Raw genomic sequence first — 14,808 nt, 5'->3', positions numbered from 1 at the left:
AATATACTATAATATCCTTGCCAGATCATAATGTGTAACACAATTGTAGAAAATATATTCAACTGAGCATTAGAATTTTGGGTTTTAAAACTTCTCTGAGTTTGGTTTTTTTATTTGCAAACATTTCCACATCCACTTGGTAATATCTGCTCCTTATGTAACTTCATAGTTCTCTTCACATGTGCAGAAGACTTGAATAAAAACACTTGTTATCTTAAATAAGATTTTTGTAAAATAAATATTGTCCATATTAAAAAAATAGTGATTCTTCTCAAGTTTTATCTGTTAATATTTCCTGTCTTTTAATAAAGAGGAATACAATTTTGCACAACTTCTATAATTGTCTGAGATGCTGCATAGACAGAAGTACAGTTATGTGGGAGTTGCTTTTGATTAGATGATGTCTCATGGCTCAGTCTGGTTGTTCACAGGGCTGCTACCACAAGGTGAGTCGAGGCAGGTAGGGGAGGGGTGGACCTGCCCCACGTGCCCTGCATCCGCTTGCCTCAGGGCTCCGCAGCCAGGCCTCCCACACCCCGATACCTTCCTCACCTTGGGGCAGTGGCAGCAACAGCCCTATCCGGCAGGGGCCCACGTGGCCACTGCCGGTCCACATCTTCTGTGGCCAGTAGCTGTCGCTCACATGCATCACCCCCCTGGCCTCTGTTTCGCCGGCAGAGGCCTTTTCCTGAAGGCCTCTGCCAGTGAAATGGAAGCCAGGAGGCAACGCGTGTATCAACCCAGGGCTCCATTGTGGGCTGCAGAGGCTTTCCCTGAAGGCCTCTGGTGGCAAAATGGAGGCCAGGGGGCGACGCACGAGTGGTGGCAAGTGGCTGCAGAAGAAGTGGGCTGGTGGTGGCCATGCAGGCTCTTGCTAGACAGGGCCATGAGGCAAGACAGTGGGAAAAATAAGAAAATCCCAAATCAGAAAATGCTCACAGCATGCCTTTATAACCATTCCAGTAAGAGAATATTAACAGCTGCTCTAACTATTTGAAATGACTGTATTTTGCTTGCATTGCTTTCATTTTTCTGAATAACAAAAATATATATACTACTTTGACAAGATTCTGTTATCTTGTGGTTTCATCATCTAGTCATTTAGAGTCATGAGATGAGTAGCCATATAAACCTAATAATTAATTGTATCTCATAAATTGAGCTCCTCTCTCTCTCTCTCTCTCTCTCTCTCTCTCTCTCTCTCTCTCTCTCTCTCTCTCTCTCTCTCTCTTTCAGCAAGAGCTTATAGATAGCATTAGTCGAAAACTAAAAGTGCTAAAAGAAGCTCGAGAGACACTCTTGGAAGACATTGAAGCCAATAATCATCTTGGAGATGAAGTGGAGGTAGTTGTAAAGGAGGTCTGCAAATCCAATGAATTTGATAAGTTTCGGATGTTTATTGGAGATCTAGACAAAGTGGTTAACCTCCTGCTATCACTCTCTGGTCGACTTGCCAGAGTAGAAAATGCATTAAACAACTTGGATGAAAATGCTTCTCCTGAAGAAAGAGTAAGGCACTTGTATTGTCATATGAGGAAAAACTGTCTAATTGCACCATGTTATTTTGTTTTTGCCAGCTCAAGTATATACATAGACTCCTGTCTTAATTGAGTAGTCTTCTTGGTTAAAAATAAGACATCAATTTTGCTCAAAAGCTGTTTTGCTAGAGAGATGTTACTTAAGCAGTGGTTTTCTTTTACCTGAACTGCTTTATATGCAAAATTGTTGATCAGTCCTGCTATAAGAGAGCATTTTTTCATCCTCATTTAGTAGGCGAGGACTGTTTGTTGTGGACATCTCAGACTCTGAGCCTCCATCTTAGCTAGCTGCAATTCTAGAAATAAAGTTGGAGGGCCTGGCACACTTTAAACGAAGCAGTTATACTGTGATCAAATTAAGTGGATCATTCCGAAATGAAGTTCTTAAGAGAATCTGCATTCTCCAATATATTGTTGAAAGAAAAATCTTCAAGTCCAGTTCCAAGCTGGGAGTAAATAAAAATGGAGGCTAAGATGCTGGAAATAAAATGGAGGCTGCTTAGAAAGAAGGTTCTTGTTTATTTAGTTGCCAGAAACTTCAATGACACAGCATATTTCTGGAGTGGCTGACAAAATGGAGTTGGGAGTGGGTAGGTTTTTATAACTTCTTGGGCTTTGTGTTTGAGGTGCCTTTTCCTGTCTGAGTACTTTGACCTGAGCTTGAGTATGCCCTTTTGATATTCTAATGATGGTGGGTTAATCCTATTATGCCCTAAAGGTCATGTTCCTGTCCTTGGAGTCTTTGTTTTTCTAATCCCATCAGCTGTGGAGGCTGAAAGTGTTTTGCTTATGGATGGTGTGCCCCAAATCTGCATTTCTAAAAGCTGGCTTGTTCAGTTTCTGCCTGGGGAAACTTGGGCTGTTTCTGCCTCCCCTAACTTTTCTTGTTGTTGTAATGGAGCAGAACAACTCATTACAAGACAATTTTCCTGAAGACACAAATTTAATTAGAGCTTGTAGAACTCTAAGAATAAAAAGACTCACATAGCAGACAGTGAATCAACCTTTTTGAGACACGGGAATGCTGCCATCAATTATACAATATATGTTTTAAAATGTTCTACCAAATAATAAAATTCAGAAAGCTGCTTTGTCATTTTATTATTTGCTTGGGAAGGTCTTCCTAAGATGTTTCCTTTAAAACAATGATAGGAGAACGTTCATTATGGAAATGGAATATAGACTAAATGTATTAATCACTGCAATTTTCCTGTTCTGTTCCCTTAGCGGATTCTAGTAGAAAAACAGAAATTACTCACACAACAACATGAAGATGCAAAGGAGCTGAAAGAAAACCTGGATCGAAGGGAACGGATTGTCTTTGATATTCTGGCCAGCTATCTGAGTGATGAAAGCCTTGCTGATTATAAGCACTTTGTCAAAATGAAATCAGCCCTCATAATAGAACAGCGAGAGCTAGAGGACAAAATCAAACTTGGTGAAGAGCAACTCAAGTGCCTAACTGAAAGTCTCCAGCCTGAAAGACCCAAATAATGATTCAATAATGGCAATAATCCTCAGACTTCACTTTACATAGTTTTATTTGCAAACCTTGAAACCTTTTACAGTTTTTTTAAGACAAAAGAAGTCAATATACATATGAGTACTGTTCCCCGATTCCCCAAAAGGACATAAGAAAACTGTTAATTTTAGAGATTTTGAGAAAAAGTATTTATATTAAGCAGACAAAACAACTTTTCCAGCACTATGATTAGGCTGGTGAAATACATTGGCAACAGTGTACATTTTGATACAATTTTTTAAAAAGAAATTTTGCATGACATTAGTCTTTTCAAAATTATTTCAAAATCATTTGCAAGTAAGCTTTTAATTATATCCAATTGAAATACTTCAGAATATACCAATAAATTGTATATTTCTGTGGCTCTGTTAATTTTAATGTTGTAATAATATATAACTATAGTTGATTAATTTATCACTTCAATATTGATGGCTGTAGCAAGGATAAAAAAGAAGAATCCAAAGGCAAAAGTTTAATTCCAAGACCATTTTCTTAGCTAAATAAAAAACTGAAGAATTGATTCTTATAAGTCTAAGTTTGTAATGCAGTGCAAAATTAATACATTTCCTTAGGTACTATTTGTCAGGTTTAATGAGTCATATATTTGTAGGTTGTTCTGCATATTCTTCATCTGTTTGTTTTCACCTGATGATTTTGCCTTTAATGATGACTGTCCTATGACTGTACTACAGGTGAAACTCGAAAAATTAGAATATCGTGCAAAAGTTCATTTATTTCAGTAATGCAACTTAAAAGGGGAAACTAATATATGAGATAGACTCATTACATGCAAAGCAAGATAGTTCAAGCCGTGATTTGTCATAATTGTGATGATTATGGCGTACAGCTCATGAAAACCCCAAATCCACAATCTCAGAAAATTAGAATATTGTGAAAAGGTGCAATATTCTAGGCTCAAAGTGTCCCACTCTAATCAGCTAATTAAGCCATAACACCTGCAAAGGGTTCCTGAGCCTTTAAATGATCTCTCAGTATGGTTCAGTAGGAATCACAATCATGGGGAAGACTGCTGACCTGACAGTTGTGCAGAAAACCATCATTGACACCCTCCATAAAGAGGGAAAGCCTCAAAAGGTAATTGCAAAAGAAGTTGGATGTTCCCAAAGTGCTGTATCAAAGCACATTAATAGAAAGTTATGTGGAAGGGAAAAGTGTGGAAGAAAAAGGTGCACAAGCAGCAGGGATGACCGCAGCCTGGAGAGGATTGTCAGGAAAAGGCCATTCAAAAGTGTTGGGGACTTTCACAAGGAGTGGACTGAGGCTGGAGTCAGTGCATCAAGAGCTACCACACACAGACAGATCCTGGACATGGGCTTCAAATGTCATATTCCTCTTGTCAAGCCACTCCTGAACAACAAACAACATCAGAAGCATCTTACCTGGGCTAAAGAAAAACAGAACTGGTCTGTTGCTCAGTGGTCCAAAGTCCTCTTTTCTGATGAGAGCAACTTTTGCATCTCATTTTGAAACCAAGGACCCGGAGTCTGGAGGAAGAATGGAGAGGCACACACTGCAAGATGCTTGAAGTCCAGTGTGAAGTTTCCACAGTCTGTGTTGATTTGGGGAGCCATGTCATCTGCTGGTGTTGGTCCACTGTGCTTCATTAAGTCTAGAGTCAACACAGCCGTCTACCAGGAGATTTTGGAGCACTTCATGCTTCCTTCCGCAGACAAGCTTTATGGGGATGCTGACTTCATTTTCCAGCAGGACTTGGCACCTGCCCACACTGCCAAAAGCACCAAAACCTGGTTCAATGACCATGGGATTACTGTGCTTGATTGGCCAGCAAATTCGCCTGACCTGAACCCCATAAAGAATCTATGGGGCATTGCCAAGAGAAAGATGAGAGACATGAGACCGAACAATGCAGAAGAGCTGAAGGCTGCTATTGAAGCATCCTGGTCTTCCATAACACCTCAGCAGTGCCACAGACTGATAGCTTCCATGCCACGCCACATTGAGGTAGTAATTGCTGCAAAAGGGGCCCAAACCAAGTACTGAGTACATATGCATGCTTATACTTTTCAGAGGTCCAATATTGTTCTATGTACACTCCTTGTTTTATTGATTGCATGTAATCTAATTTTCTGAGATTGTGGATTTGGGGTTTTCATGAGCTGTACGCCATAATCATCACAATTATGACAAATCACGACTTGAACTACCTTGCTTTGCATGTAATGAGTCTATCTCATATATTAGTTTCCCCTTTTAAGTTGCATTACTGAAATAAATGAACTTTTGCACGATATTCTAATTTTTCGAGTTTCACCGGTATAAGAAGCTCCTTGTTTTACTTAGATTGACAGTTGGACACCTCTGTGCTGTTTATATGAACAAATAAAATAACAACTTTGATCTTATTTTCCAATTACATGTAGGGACACGTTAACACTGTAATCTAAAAAATGTTTTTAAAAAGCCCCTTTAAAATCTTTTACAATTCAGGGGTGTCAAACTGCCGGCCTGTGGGCTGGACGTGTTATCCAGAAGCCGCGCCCACCCCACTGCCGGCAATGGCAAAACTGTCCCAATACGTTGCGTGACATCACGTGACGTCGTGAGTTTGACATGTCTGTTTTACATGATAACGATGCAATAACTGTTGGTGTATTTACCAACTTATAATGTTCCTTAATATATGTTTGTAATGAATAAAGATAATATATCTTTTCTACAGGTATTTTTAAGACTTACTGACAAATAATTTACTTAATACCTAAAACCTTAAACCGTTCTGTACAGTACCTTTTTTAGAAGTTAAATTAATTACACCATTACAAAAGAACTTAATTGTGAATCATTTCACAAGAGTAGGTACAATTTCAGCTGTTCTGATTACTCTAACAAAATTGTTAGCTATAGAAGGACTAACCATAATTGATTCCACATAATCATGTATTTCATAAGCAGATATCACTCAATCCTATGCATGTCTATTCAAAAGCAAACCTAGGACTTATGCAACAAGACACATGTATGGCATTGCAATTATGTATTCTTCAGTGGTCTCTTATCACAAATATCAATGCAAATTCATACATTTGATGCCATTTCCTTCTGTATTGTTAACATTTTAACAGTTTTCTCTAATATTTATATCTGGCAAATTGGCATCATTGTGAGATACATTCTCCAGTCCATATTAGACAAATGTTCTATTTTGTTTCTGGTTTAATCCTTACATATACACAATATAAAGCACCAGTTTTGTTCCAATCAAATGTAAAGGTTTTTTTTCTTCAACTCTTTAAGGAAATAAAAGTTTTCTGTGGTGCTTCAGGTTATATATGTGCACTCAAAATATAACCAATATGTACACAGTAATTTGCATTATGACATATAATTCATATGAACTTAGTACATAAATTAATGTATAATTATATTTCACTTTGCATAATAATATATTTAACCTTTGGTTAAGCTTGCCATTTTTTGTTTGTTTGTTTGTTTGGCAGGCTCTCTGGAAAGGGCCAGTAAGAGATTCCCTCTTCTGTATATATACTTTACAAACATCTCTATTGTTTGTTCTAACTGAAAGAGAATCTGGTGCTAAGGTCTTGCATTGGCATCATGAGTGAAGGATTATTTCTTCACTTTATAGGTCATTGCAATATTTAGACTTTTTGTACAGTAAAAAATATATTTTGATTTTTTCCACTGTGGTCCATACTTTACTCCAATTCAAACAGCATATTTCAATTTCTTAATTTTTGCTTAATTATTTACCAACTGAGGTTATATTGTTTTATCAAAAATAAAATAAAATAAATATTGTGCTGGGGTATTGAGTGATGTTAATTTTAGCTATTATGTATATGAATAACATTACATAATTGAATGTCATTATGAAGAATGTTAATTCTACTTGGATGCTGATTAATTAGCATCAAATTATAAATCCTTAAAATTATTTCCATTTACATTTAAAATCTTTACCAAAGACAGCTTCTACAGTAAAATAAGAGATAAATACAAAGACAACTGGAAAGTTCTAACTTGTTTGTGCAATATGATAGCAGTATTCACTTTTCTAATATGAGATGACAAATAGATTTTTTTAGAAGACATAGAAAGTTAAAGCATTCCTGTAGAACGTTCTGCTTCTTATGTCTTATCTTCTTTTCCTTTTTGGAAGAGTGACCCAACAGTGATTTTTTTGTGTCCACTGAATACATTAAGATCTTATTCATTTTTTCCCCTTTTACTTAAAAGATATTCTCTCTATAAATGGCTTTACATTGTTTTATAATACATATATAATACATATATTAATAAATAAAAATATTTAGCGAAGTATACTGGCTTAATCCAAGAATATGCAGACGTTAGGATATCCAGTAAATATCGATCTACAAAGATGCTATTTCTTCCGTTCTCCATCTGAGCTTGAATTATTTAGAGGAAATAAATACTCATGTGCATCTGTTGTTTGTCAACTTCAGTTTGGGATTTAACACAATCATTCCCCAGCATCTAGTAGACAACCTGGGCCTTTTAGACTTAAGCACTCATTTGTGCAACTGCATTCTTGATTTTCTTATTAACAGGCCCCAATATGTGTATGTTGGAACAAATACTTCTAACTTCTTGAGCACAGGGCTACGTCCTAAGTCCGCTGCTGTTCACCCTGTTGACCAATTACTGTTGTGATAGGTTTGCCACCAACCATATTGTGAAGTTCACAGATGATACAATAGTAGTGGGCCTTATTCATGATGACAATGTGAGTGCTTACTGCAAGGAGTTGGGTTGGTGAATTGGTGTAAGAAGAACAGCCTAGTTTTAAATACCAGAAAAACCAAAGAGATCATTATCGATTTCAGAAAAGGCAGGCACAACCGCACTTCTCTGTGCATTAATGATTCACCTGTGGAAATGGTTACCAGCATCAAAGTCCTGGGTGAGCAGTTGTGCTTGGTTGCTCAACAGCAAGACACTGGAGAAATGGGCACAGCAGCGCCTGCATTTTCTGCATTGCATGAGAAAAGCACATCTTCCTTCCCCTACCCTTACCACTTTCTATAGTGGGATGAACGAGAGCATCCTGTCATACAGCATCATAGTCTGGTTTGGAAGCATCACTGCTTCAGACAGGAAGGCAGTGCAGAGAGTGGTGAGGATGGCTGAAAAGATCATTGGCAGTTCCTCCCATCCAGGACATAGCACAGAAGCATTTCTTCAGCAGGGTCCATAAAATTGTCTGGGACACTACCCATTGTCTTTACAACCTGTTTTCCTTGTTACCTTCTGGGAAGAGGTTCCATGATATCCAAAGCAGGACATCCAGTTTCAGCCACAGTTTCGTTCCATACAGTATAAACCTTGTGAACTCTCAAGTTTCCTCCTTCCATTATATATTCAAGATGGACAGTGTTTAATATTAACATGTTAAGTATATGTAGGGGTGTAGGTCTATAATATGTTGTATATAGCATGTATATGTTGTATATAGTATGTTTAGGTGTGTGTCATGTTTGTGTTCACTTTGAGAGCAGGCAACTAAATTTTATTTTTGATATGTGTCATTGTGCCCACTGTAAAAAAATGACAATAAAGATTATCTTATCTAGCTTAAATATGTGAAAATGAGTCTTCTGTTGACTAAGTTGGGCTATTAATTTGGAAAGCGTTTATAATTAAAAAAATCAAGAAAAACAAATAGCAAATAATTTATTTATTGGTAATTATCTATTTATAAGTTCTCATTTGGTACATAGCCACTGTGTAGTTTTGCTTAGCTTTCTCTGGCAGTTAAAGCCAGAGATAGATAGCTCAAGTGATTGTATGTTGGACTATTGGAGAGATCAAGATTCAGTCATGGAATCTCACAGACTTTGGACTAGTTGCTCGGTCACAGCCCAGCCTATCTCACATGATTTGTGGAAATAAAACAGGGAGATCCTGGTGCAGGCTTTAATGGCCAGTATCTGTCAAAACCCACTTTACCCCACATCTTAACAAAGAAGGACTCTTGGAGAAAAGGTTTTCCAAGTAGGAACTTTTACTAAGAAATAGGATATGGCAGGTATAATAGACAGTATCTGAAGAATCCCCTCACAGTTCAATATTTTTAAAGTGTCCCTGAGCAAACTCCACCCCTCAGTTTATTCGGTCACTTCCGGATCAGCCAAGCTCCAGGTGGTAAACCCCTCGTGGGACAAGAGAAACAGCAGTCCATTTGTAGCAAGATCATTCCCACCCCCTCACATTTCATCTGGAGAAACAACCCAGATTCCGGAGGCTTTCATTCCTCACTTTCCACCCCTTTCCTAGATGTCTGCAAGATAAGAGGGAAATGCCTGGTAATTGGTTATACAGGGAGTGCAGAATTATTAGGCAAATGAGTATTTTGACCACATCATCCTCTTTATGCATGTTGTCTTACTCCAAGCTGTATAGGCTCGAAAGCCTACTACCAATTAAGCATATTAGGTGATGTGCATCTCTGTAATGAGAAGGGGTGTGGTCTAATGACATCAACACCCTGTATCAGGTGTGCATAATTATTAGGCAACTTCCTTTCCTTTGGCAAAATGGGTCAAAAGAAGGACTTGACAGGCTCAGAAAAGTCAAAAATAGTGAGATATCTTGCAGAGGGATGCAGCACTCTTAAAATTGCAAAGCTTCTGAAGCGTGATCATCGAACAATCAAGCGTTTCATTCAAAATAGTCAACAGGGTCGCAAGAAGCGTGTGGAGAAACCAAGGTGCAAAATAACTGCCCATGAACTGAGAAAAGTCAAGCGTGCAGCTGCCAAGATGCCACTTGCCACCAGTTTGGCCATATTTCAGAGCTGCAACATCACTGGAGTGCCCAAAAGCACAAGGTGTGCAATACTCAGAGACATGGCCAAGGTAAGAAAGGCTGAAAGACGACCACCACTGAACAAGACACACAAGCTGAAACGTCAAGACTGGGCCAAGAAATATCTCAAGACTGATTTTTCTAAGGTTTTATGGACTGATGAAATGAGAGTGAGTCTTGATGGGCCAGATGGATGGGCCCGTGGCTGGATTGGTAAAGGGCAGAGAGCTCCAGTCCGACTCAGACGCCAGCAAGGTGGAGGTGGAGTACTGGTTTGGGCTGGTATCATCAAAGATGAGCTTGTGGGGCCTTTTCGGGTTGAGGATGGAGTCAAGCTCAACTCCCAGTCCTACTGCCAGTTTCTGGAAGACACCTTCTTCAAGCAGTGGTACAGGAAGAAGTCTGCATCCTTCAAGAAAAACATGATTTTCATGCAGGACAATGCTCCATCACACGCGTCCAAGTACTCCACAGCGTGGCTGGCAAGAAAGGGTATAAAAGCAGGAAATCTAATGACATGGCCTCCTTGTTCACCTGATCTGAACCCCATTGAGAACCTGTGGTCCATCATCAAATGTGAGATTTACAAGGAGGGAAAACAGTACACCTCTCTGAACAGTGTCTGGGAGGCTGTGGTTGCTGCTGCACGCAATGTTGATGGTGAACAGATCAAAACACTGACAGAATCCATGGATGGCAGGCTTTTGAGTGTCCTTGCAAAGAAAGGTGGCTATATTGGTCACTGATTTGTTTTTGTTATGTTTTTGAATGTCAGAAATGTATATTTGTGAATGTTGAGATGTTATATTGGTTTCACTGGTAAAAATAAATAATTGAAATGGGTATATATTTGTTTTTTGTTAAGTTGCCTAATAATTATGCACAGTAATAGTCACCTGCACACACAGATATCCCCCTAAAATAGCTATAACTAAAAACAAACTAAAAACTACTTCCAAAAATATTCAGCTTTGATATTAATGAGTTTTTTGGGTTCATTGAGAACATGGTTGTTGTTCAATAATAAAATTAATCCTCAAAAATACAACTTGCCTAATAATTCTGCACTCCCTGTATTGTGATGGATAGCAGGCAGGCAGAATACACAAAAGGTTACAATGAAGGAAGGAAGTGAAAGCAATAAAATCCCATGCTTGTTTCCTCTTCTCCTTGGGAATGGCAAAATCCAGGGGAGGGTGAGATTTGGGTTTTGCACAGAAGAGATAGAAATGAAGTAATGGATTCTGACATCCTGTCCCCCTTTAAAAATAGGAGAGATCCACCTGTAGAGGAAACAAAAATATAGATGCTAACCCGGATTGCTGGGATATTCTGTATAAAACATCTTTAGCAATTTAGGTGCTCTAATGTAACGTTCATTTACCCACTCGTTTTCTGAGGACAGAAGGTGTTTCCAGGTTGCTAAGTATTGAATTGCTCCGTGGTACTTTCTAGAATCTAGGATTTCTTTTACCTCGAAGTGTTGTTCTCCTTCAACCATGATAGGAGTTGCTGGTTGTGGTGTTTTTGGTCGTAAGGGTGACTGTTGTTCCCTTTTTAGCAAACTGCTAAATTATTTGCTTAAGATTTTTGGGTAGTTGTAATTCTACTGTTACTGGGTTTATGGTTCTTTTAATTGGAAAAGGTCCAATATATTTTGGTCTGAGTTTTTTACAGGGCTGTAGGGATTTTAGGGATTTTGTGGATAAATATACCATCTCTCCTACCCTGAATGGTGTGGGATCGACTCTCTTTTTGTCTGCCTGTGCTTTGTATGCTTGCCTAGCTTCGTCTAAAGCTTTCCTAACAATTGACCAGGTGTTTTGCAATTGTGCAATCCATTCTTTCAGCGGTGGGATTTCCGGTTCGTTTGGGATTAGTTCTGGAATAGGGCTGAAACTTTGACCGGTGGCTATTTCAAAAGGAGTGTAGCATCTGCTGGAGTGGACTGCGATATTGTAAGCAACTTCTGCAAAAGGGAGTAGGTCCGTCCAATTCATTTGCTGGAAATTAATAAAGCATCTGAAGTATTGCTCCACTACTGATTTCCCGCGTTCCGATTGACTGTTCCCCTGAGGATGGTGACTAGATGTCAGTCCCTGAGTAGTTCCTAAGAGGGATAAAAATTTCTTCCAAAACTTTTACATAAATTGCACTCCCCTGTCAGATATGATGTGTTGGGGTGCTTCATGCAATCTGTAAATGTGCTGCATGAATAGTTTTGCTAAGGTTTTTGCGGTGGGAATCTTTTGGCAAGGGATAAAGTACACCTGTTTGGAAAACAAATCTGTGACCCCTCAGATGACAGTGTTCCCATTGCTTTCTGGTAATTCCACTATAAAATCCATGGCTATTTCTTTCCAGGGGGCTGAGGGGTTCGCCACTGGTTGTAACAGTCCGGGGGACTTCCCCAGCAGCTTCTTAGCCGTTGCACATGTTTGGCAGCTGGCCACATAGCTTTCTATGTTCTTTTTCATGGATGGCCACCAAAATTGCCTTTTAGTTAAATGTAAGGTTTTTACAAACCCAAAATCTCCTGCTGATTTTGTATCATGGCACAACTGCATGAAATTGAACCTCTGGGTGGCAGATATGTATAACTTCTTACCCACCCAGGGTAGTCCGTCTTTGATTGTGCACACGTCTATTTTTCTGGAACCATTCATCTGTTTCCAAAGACTTTCAGAATTTGATACCAGTTTGGCTATTCAGCTGTGGCTTCATTTTAGCTTGGGCCCTGGTGGTTACTGGCACTGCCAGTTGTTGTTCGGGCATAAGTGGTTTAGAGTCAGTGGCTCGTGTGCTGTTATATTGGGGCATGCGAGATAATGCATCTGCCAGGAAATTCTTTCCCCCCAGTAAGTGTTTAAGTGTGAAACGGAATCAGTGAAAATGTTGAGACCTGTGGGCTTGCTTAGGAGTGAGTTTCCTGGGTATTTTTAATGCTTCCAAGTTTTTGTGGTCTGTGCAGACCTGGAAGGGGATTTTATTTCCTTCAAGGAAATGCCGCCACGTAAGTAATGACCACCGCACAGCGTACGCCTCCTTCTCCGAGACAGCCCAATGTTGTTCTGTCTCCATGAGTTTCCTGGATGTATATACACATGGTTGCAATGCCCCCTCATCATTTTCCTGTAATAATACAGCTCCCACAGCCACATCGCTCGCGTCTGCCTGTATTACAAAAGGTTTATTGAGATCTGGGTGTCTCAGTACAGGTTCGGCAGAAAAAAGTCTCTTTAGCCTCTCAAATGCCGCTTGACATTCCATTGTCCACTTCAGGGGCTGGTTGGGTTTCACTGGGGGACACCCCCCCCCTCATTTCCAACAAGTTTGTGAGGGGCAGGACTATTTGAGTGAATGAAGGGATGAATTGGCAGTAGAAGTTTGCAAACCCCAGGAAACTTTGCAATTGCTTCCTTGTGCAGGGTTGTGCCCATTCTAATAGTGCCCTGACTTTCTTGGGGTCCATTTCCATGCCCTGCGGGGATATGTGATACCTCAGGTAATCTATTCTTTTCTGGTGGAATTCACATTTCAATCATTTTGCATAGGTAGGCGGCTCACAATTTTTTCAGAACTGCTCTGACTAGATTAATATGCTCCTCTTTGGTCTCAGTGAAGATAAGGATGTCATCCAAGAAAACCATGACCCCCTCATATAGGTGCACTCTTAGCACTTCATTAATTAATTTCATTAAAACTTCAGGGGCCCATAAATTGATACTGAATGAAAAAGAATTTCTACAACTAGCGACAAAGGAAATGGAATTTTTCTTCAAAATAAATAAGAAGGAAGAAACATCACTCCAAAATGTTTGGGACACTGCTAAAGCATATTTCATAACTTACATGGCTAAGAAGAATTAAGAAAAGAAACAACTACAACTTAGTTGAGGGAGAAACTCAGAAGACTAGAAGCAGAACTACAAACAGATCCAGATAGTCTCACTCAAGAAACAAATGGAAATGATAAAGCATAGGATAAATTTAGCTGAGATGGAACTAATGGCTCAACAGATCAAACGAGCTAAACAGAACTTCTTTGAAAATGCAAATAAGCCGGGAAGATGGCTAGCATATAGATTGAAAAAAGAAAAAGAAAAGAAAATGATAAATTACGAAATACAAATGGAGAAATACAGTTTCAAAATGACGCAATGAAAAAAATTGTTAAAGAATATTATGAGACACTTTACAAGGCAAAGGAAATCCCCAAGGAAAAAATGCAGCAATATTTAAAAAAAGGAAACTTAAAAGATAAAACCTCGGGACCAGACGGACTACCTGCAGAATTCTATTCTGCTTTACAATATATCTTAACTCCAACTTTGAAAGAACTTTGCAATGAAATTCTCCTGGAAACCAAAATACCAAAGACATGGACTGAAGCTAATATCACTTTAATACCTAAAGAAGATGCAGACTTGACACATATAAAAAATTATAGACCAATCTCATTACTCAATGTGGACTATAAAATCTTTGCTTCAATAATGGCAGAAAGAATTAAGAAATTTTTGAGTTTGATCAAAACGACTTTTTACCTAAAAGACAGATAAAAAATAATTTAAGAACAATCCTGGATTTCCTCGAGTACTATGAAGCCCATCCAGGGAAACAGATGGCTCTGATATTTCTTGATGCACAAAAAGTATTTGATAATCTAAATTGGCAATTCATGCTCCAGCAACTTGCCGAAATGGACTTTGGGGAAAACTTTATGAATGCAATTCATGCAATTTATGATAAAGAGACTGCTAGAATAATTGTAAATGGAGACTATACAGAAAACTTTAATATTAAAAAGGGCACAACAGACAGAAGATTGTATATTGTTAAAAACAGATGGGAAGCTGATTAAAAAACTTTACCTGTTTCTGCTTAATCTAAAGATGGAGGAAGAACAAGTTAAAGAAA

At 38.7% G+C, this 14,808-nt stretch overlaps 1 protein-coding gene across 1 annotated transcript in view; it reads left to right on the top strand.

Moving 5' to 3' along the window:
• SHROOM2 (shroom family member 2) overlaps positions 1-4,328 on the top strand; it is a gene marked incomplete at its 5' end in the record, with an annotated part of 164,075 nt that extends 159,747 nt beyond the window's left edge. The window contains 2 exon segments of the mRNA XM_083362677.1: positions 1,237-1,509; positions 2,766-4,328. Of these exon segments, the coding sequence (XP_083218803.1) occupies positions 1,237-1,509; positions 2,766-3,032 (540 nt within the window). The 3' untranslated portion in view covers positions 3,033-4,328.
• Between the last annotated feature and the right edge of the window lie 10,480 nt (positions 4,329-14,808).

This window comes from Vipera ursinii (assembly GCF_947247035.1).
Source record: "Vipera ursinii genome assembly, chromosome: 4".
Lineage (NCBI taxonomy): Eukaryota > Metazoa > Chordata > Lepidosauria > Squamata > Viperidae > Vipera > Vipera ursinii.
Note: the sequence above shows the minus strand (reverse complement) of the source record. Positions and strands in the feature narration are given on the sequence as shown.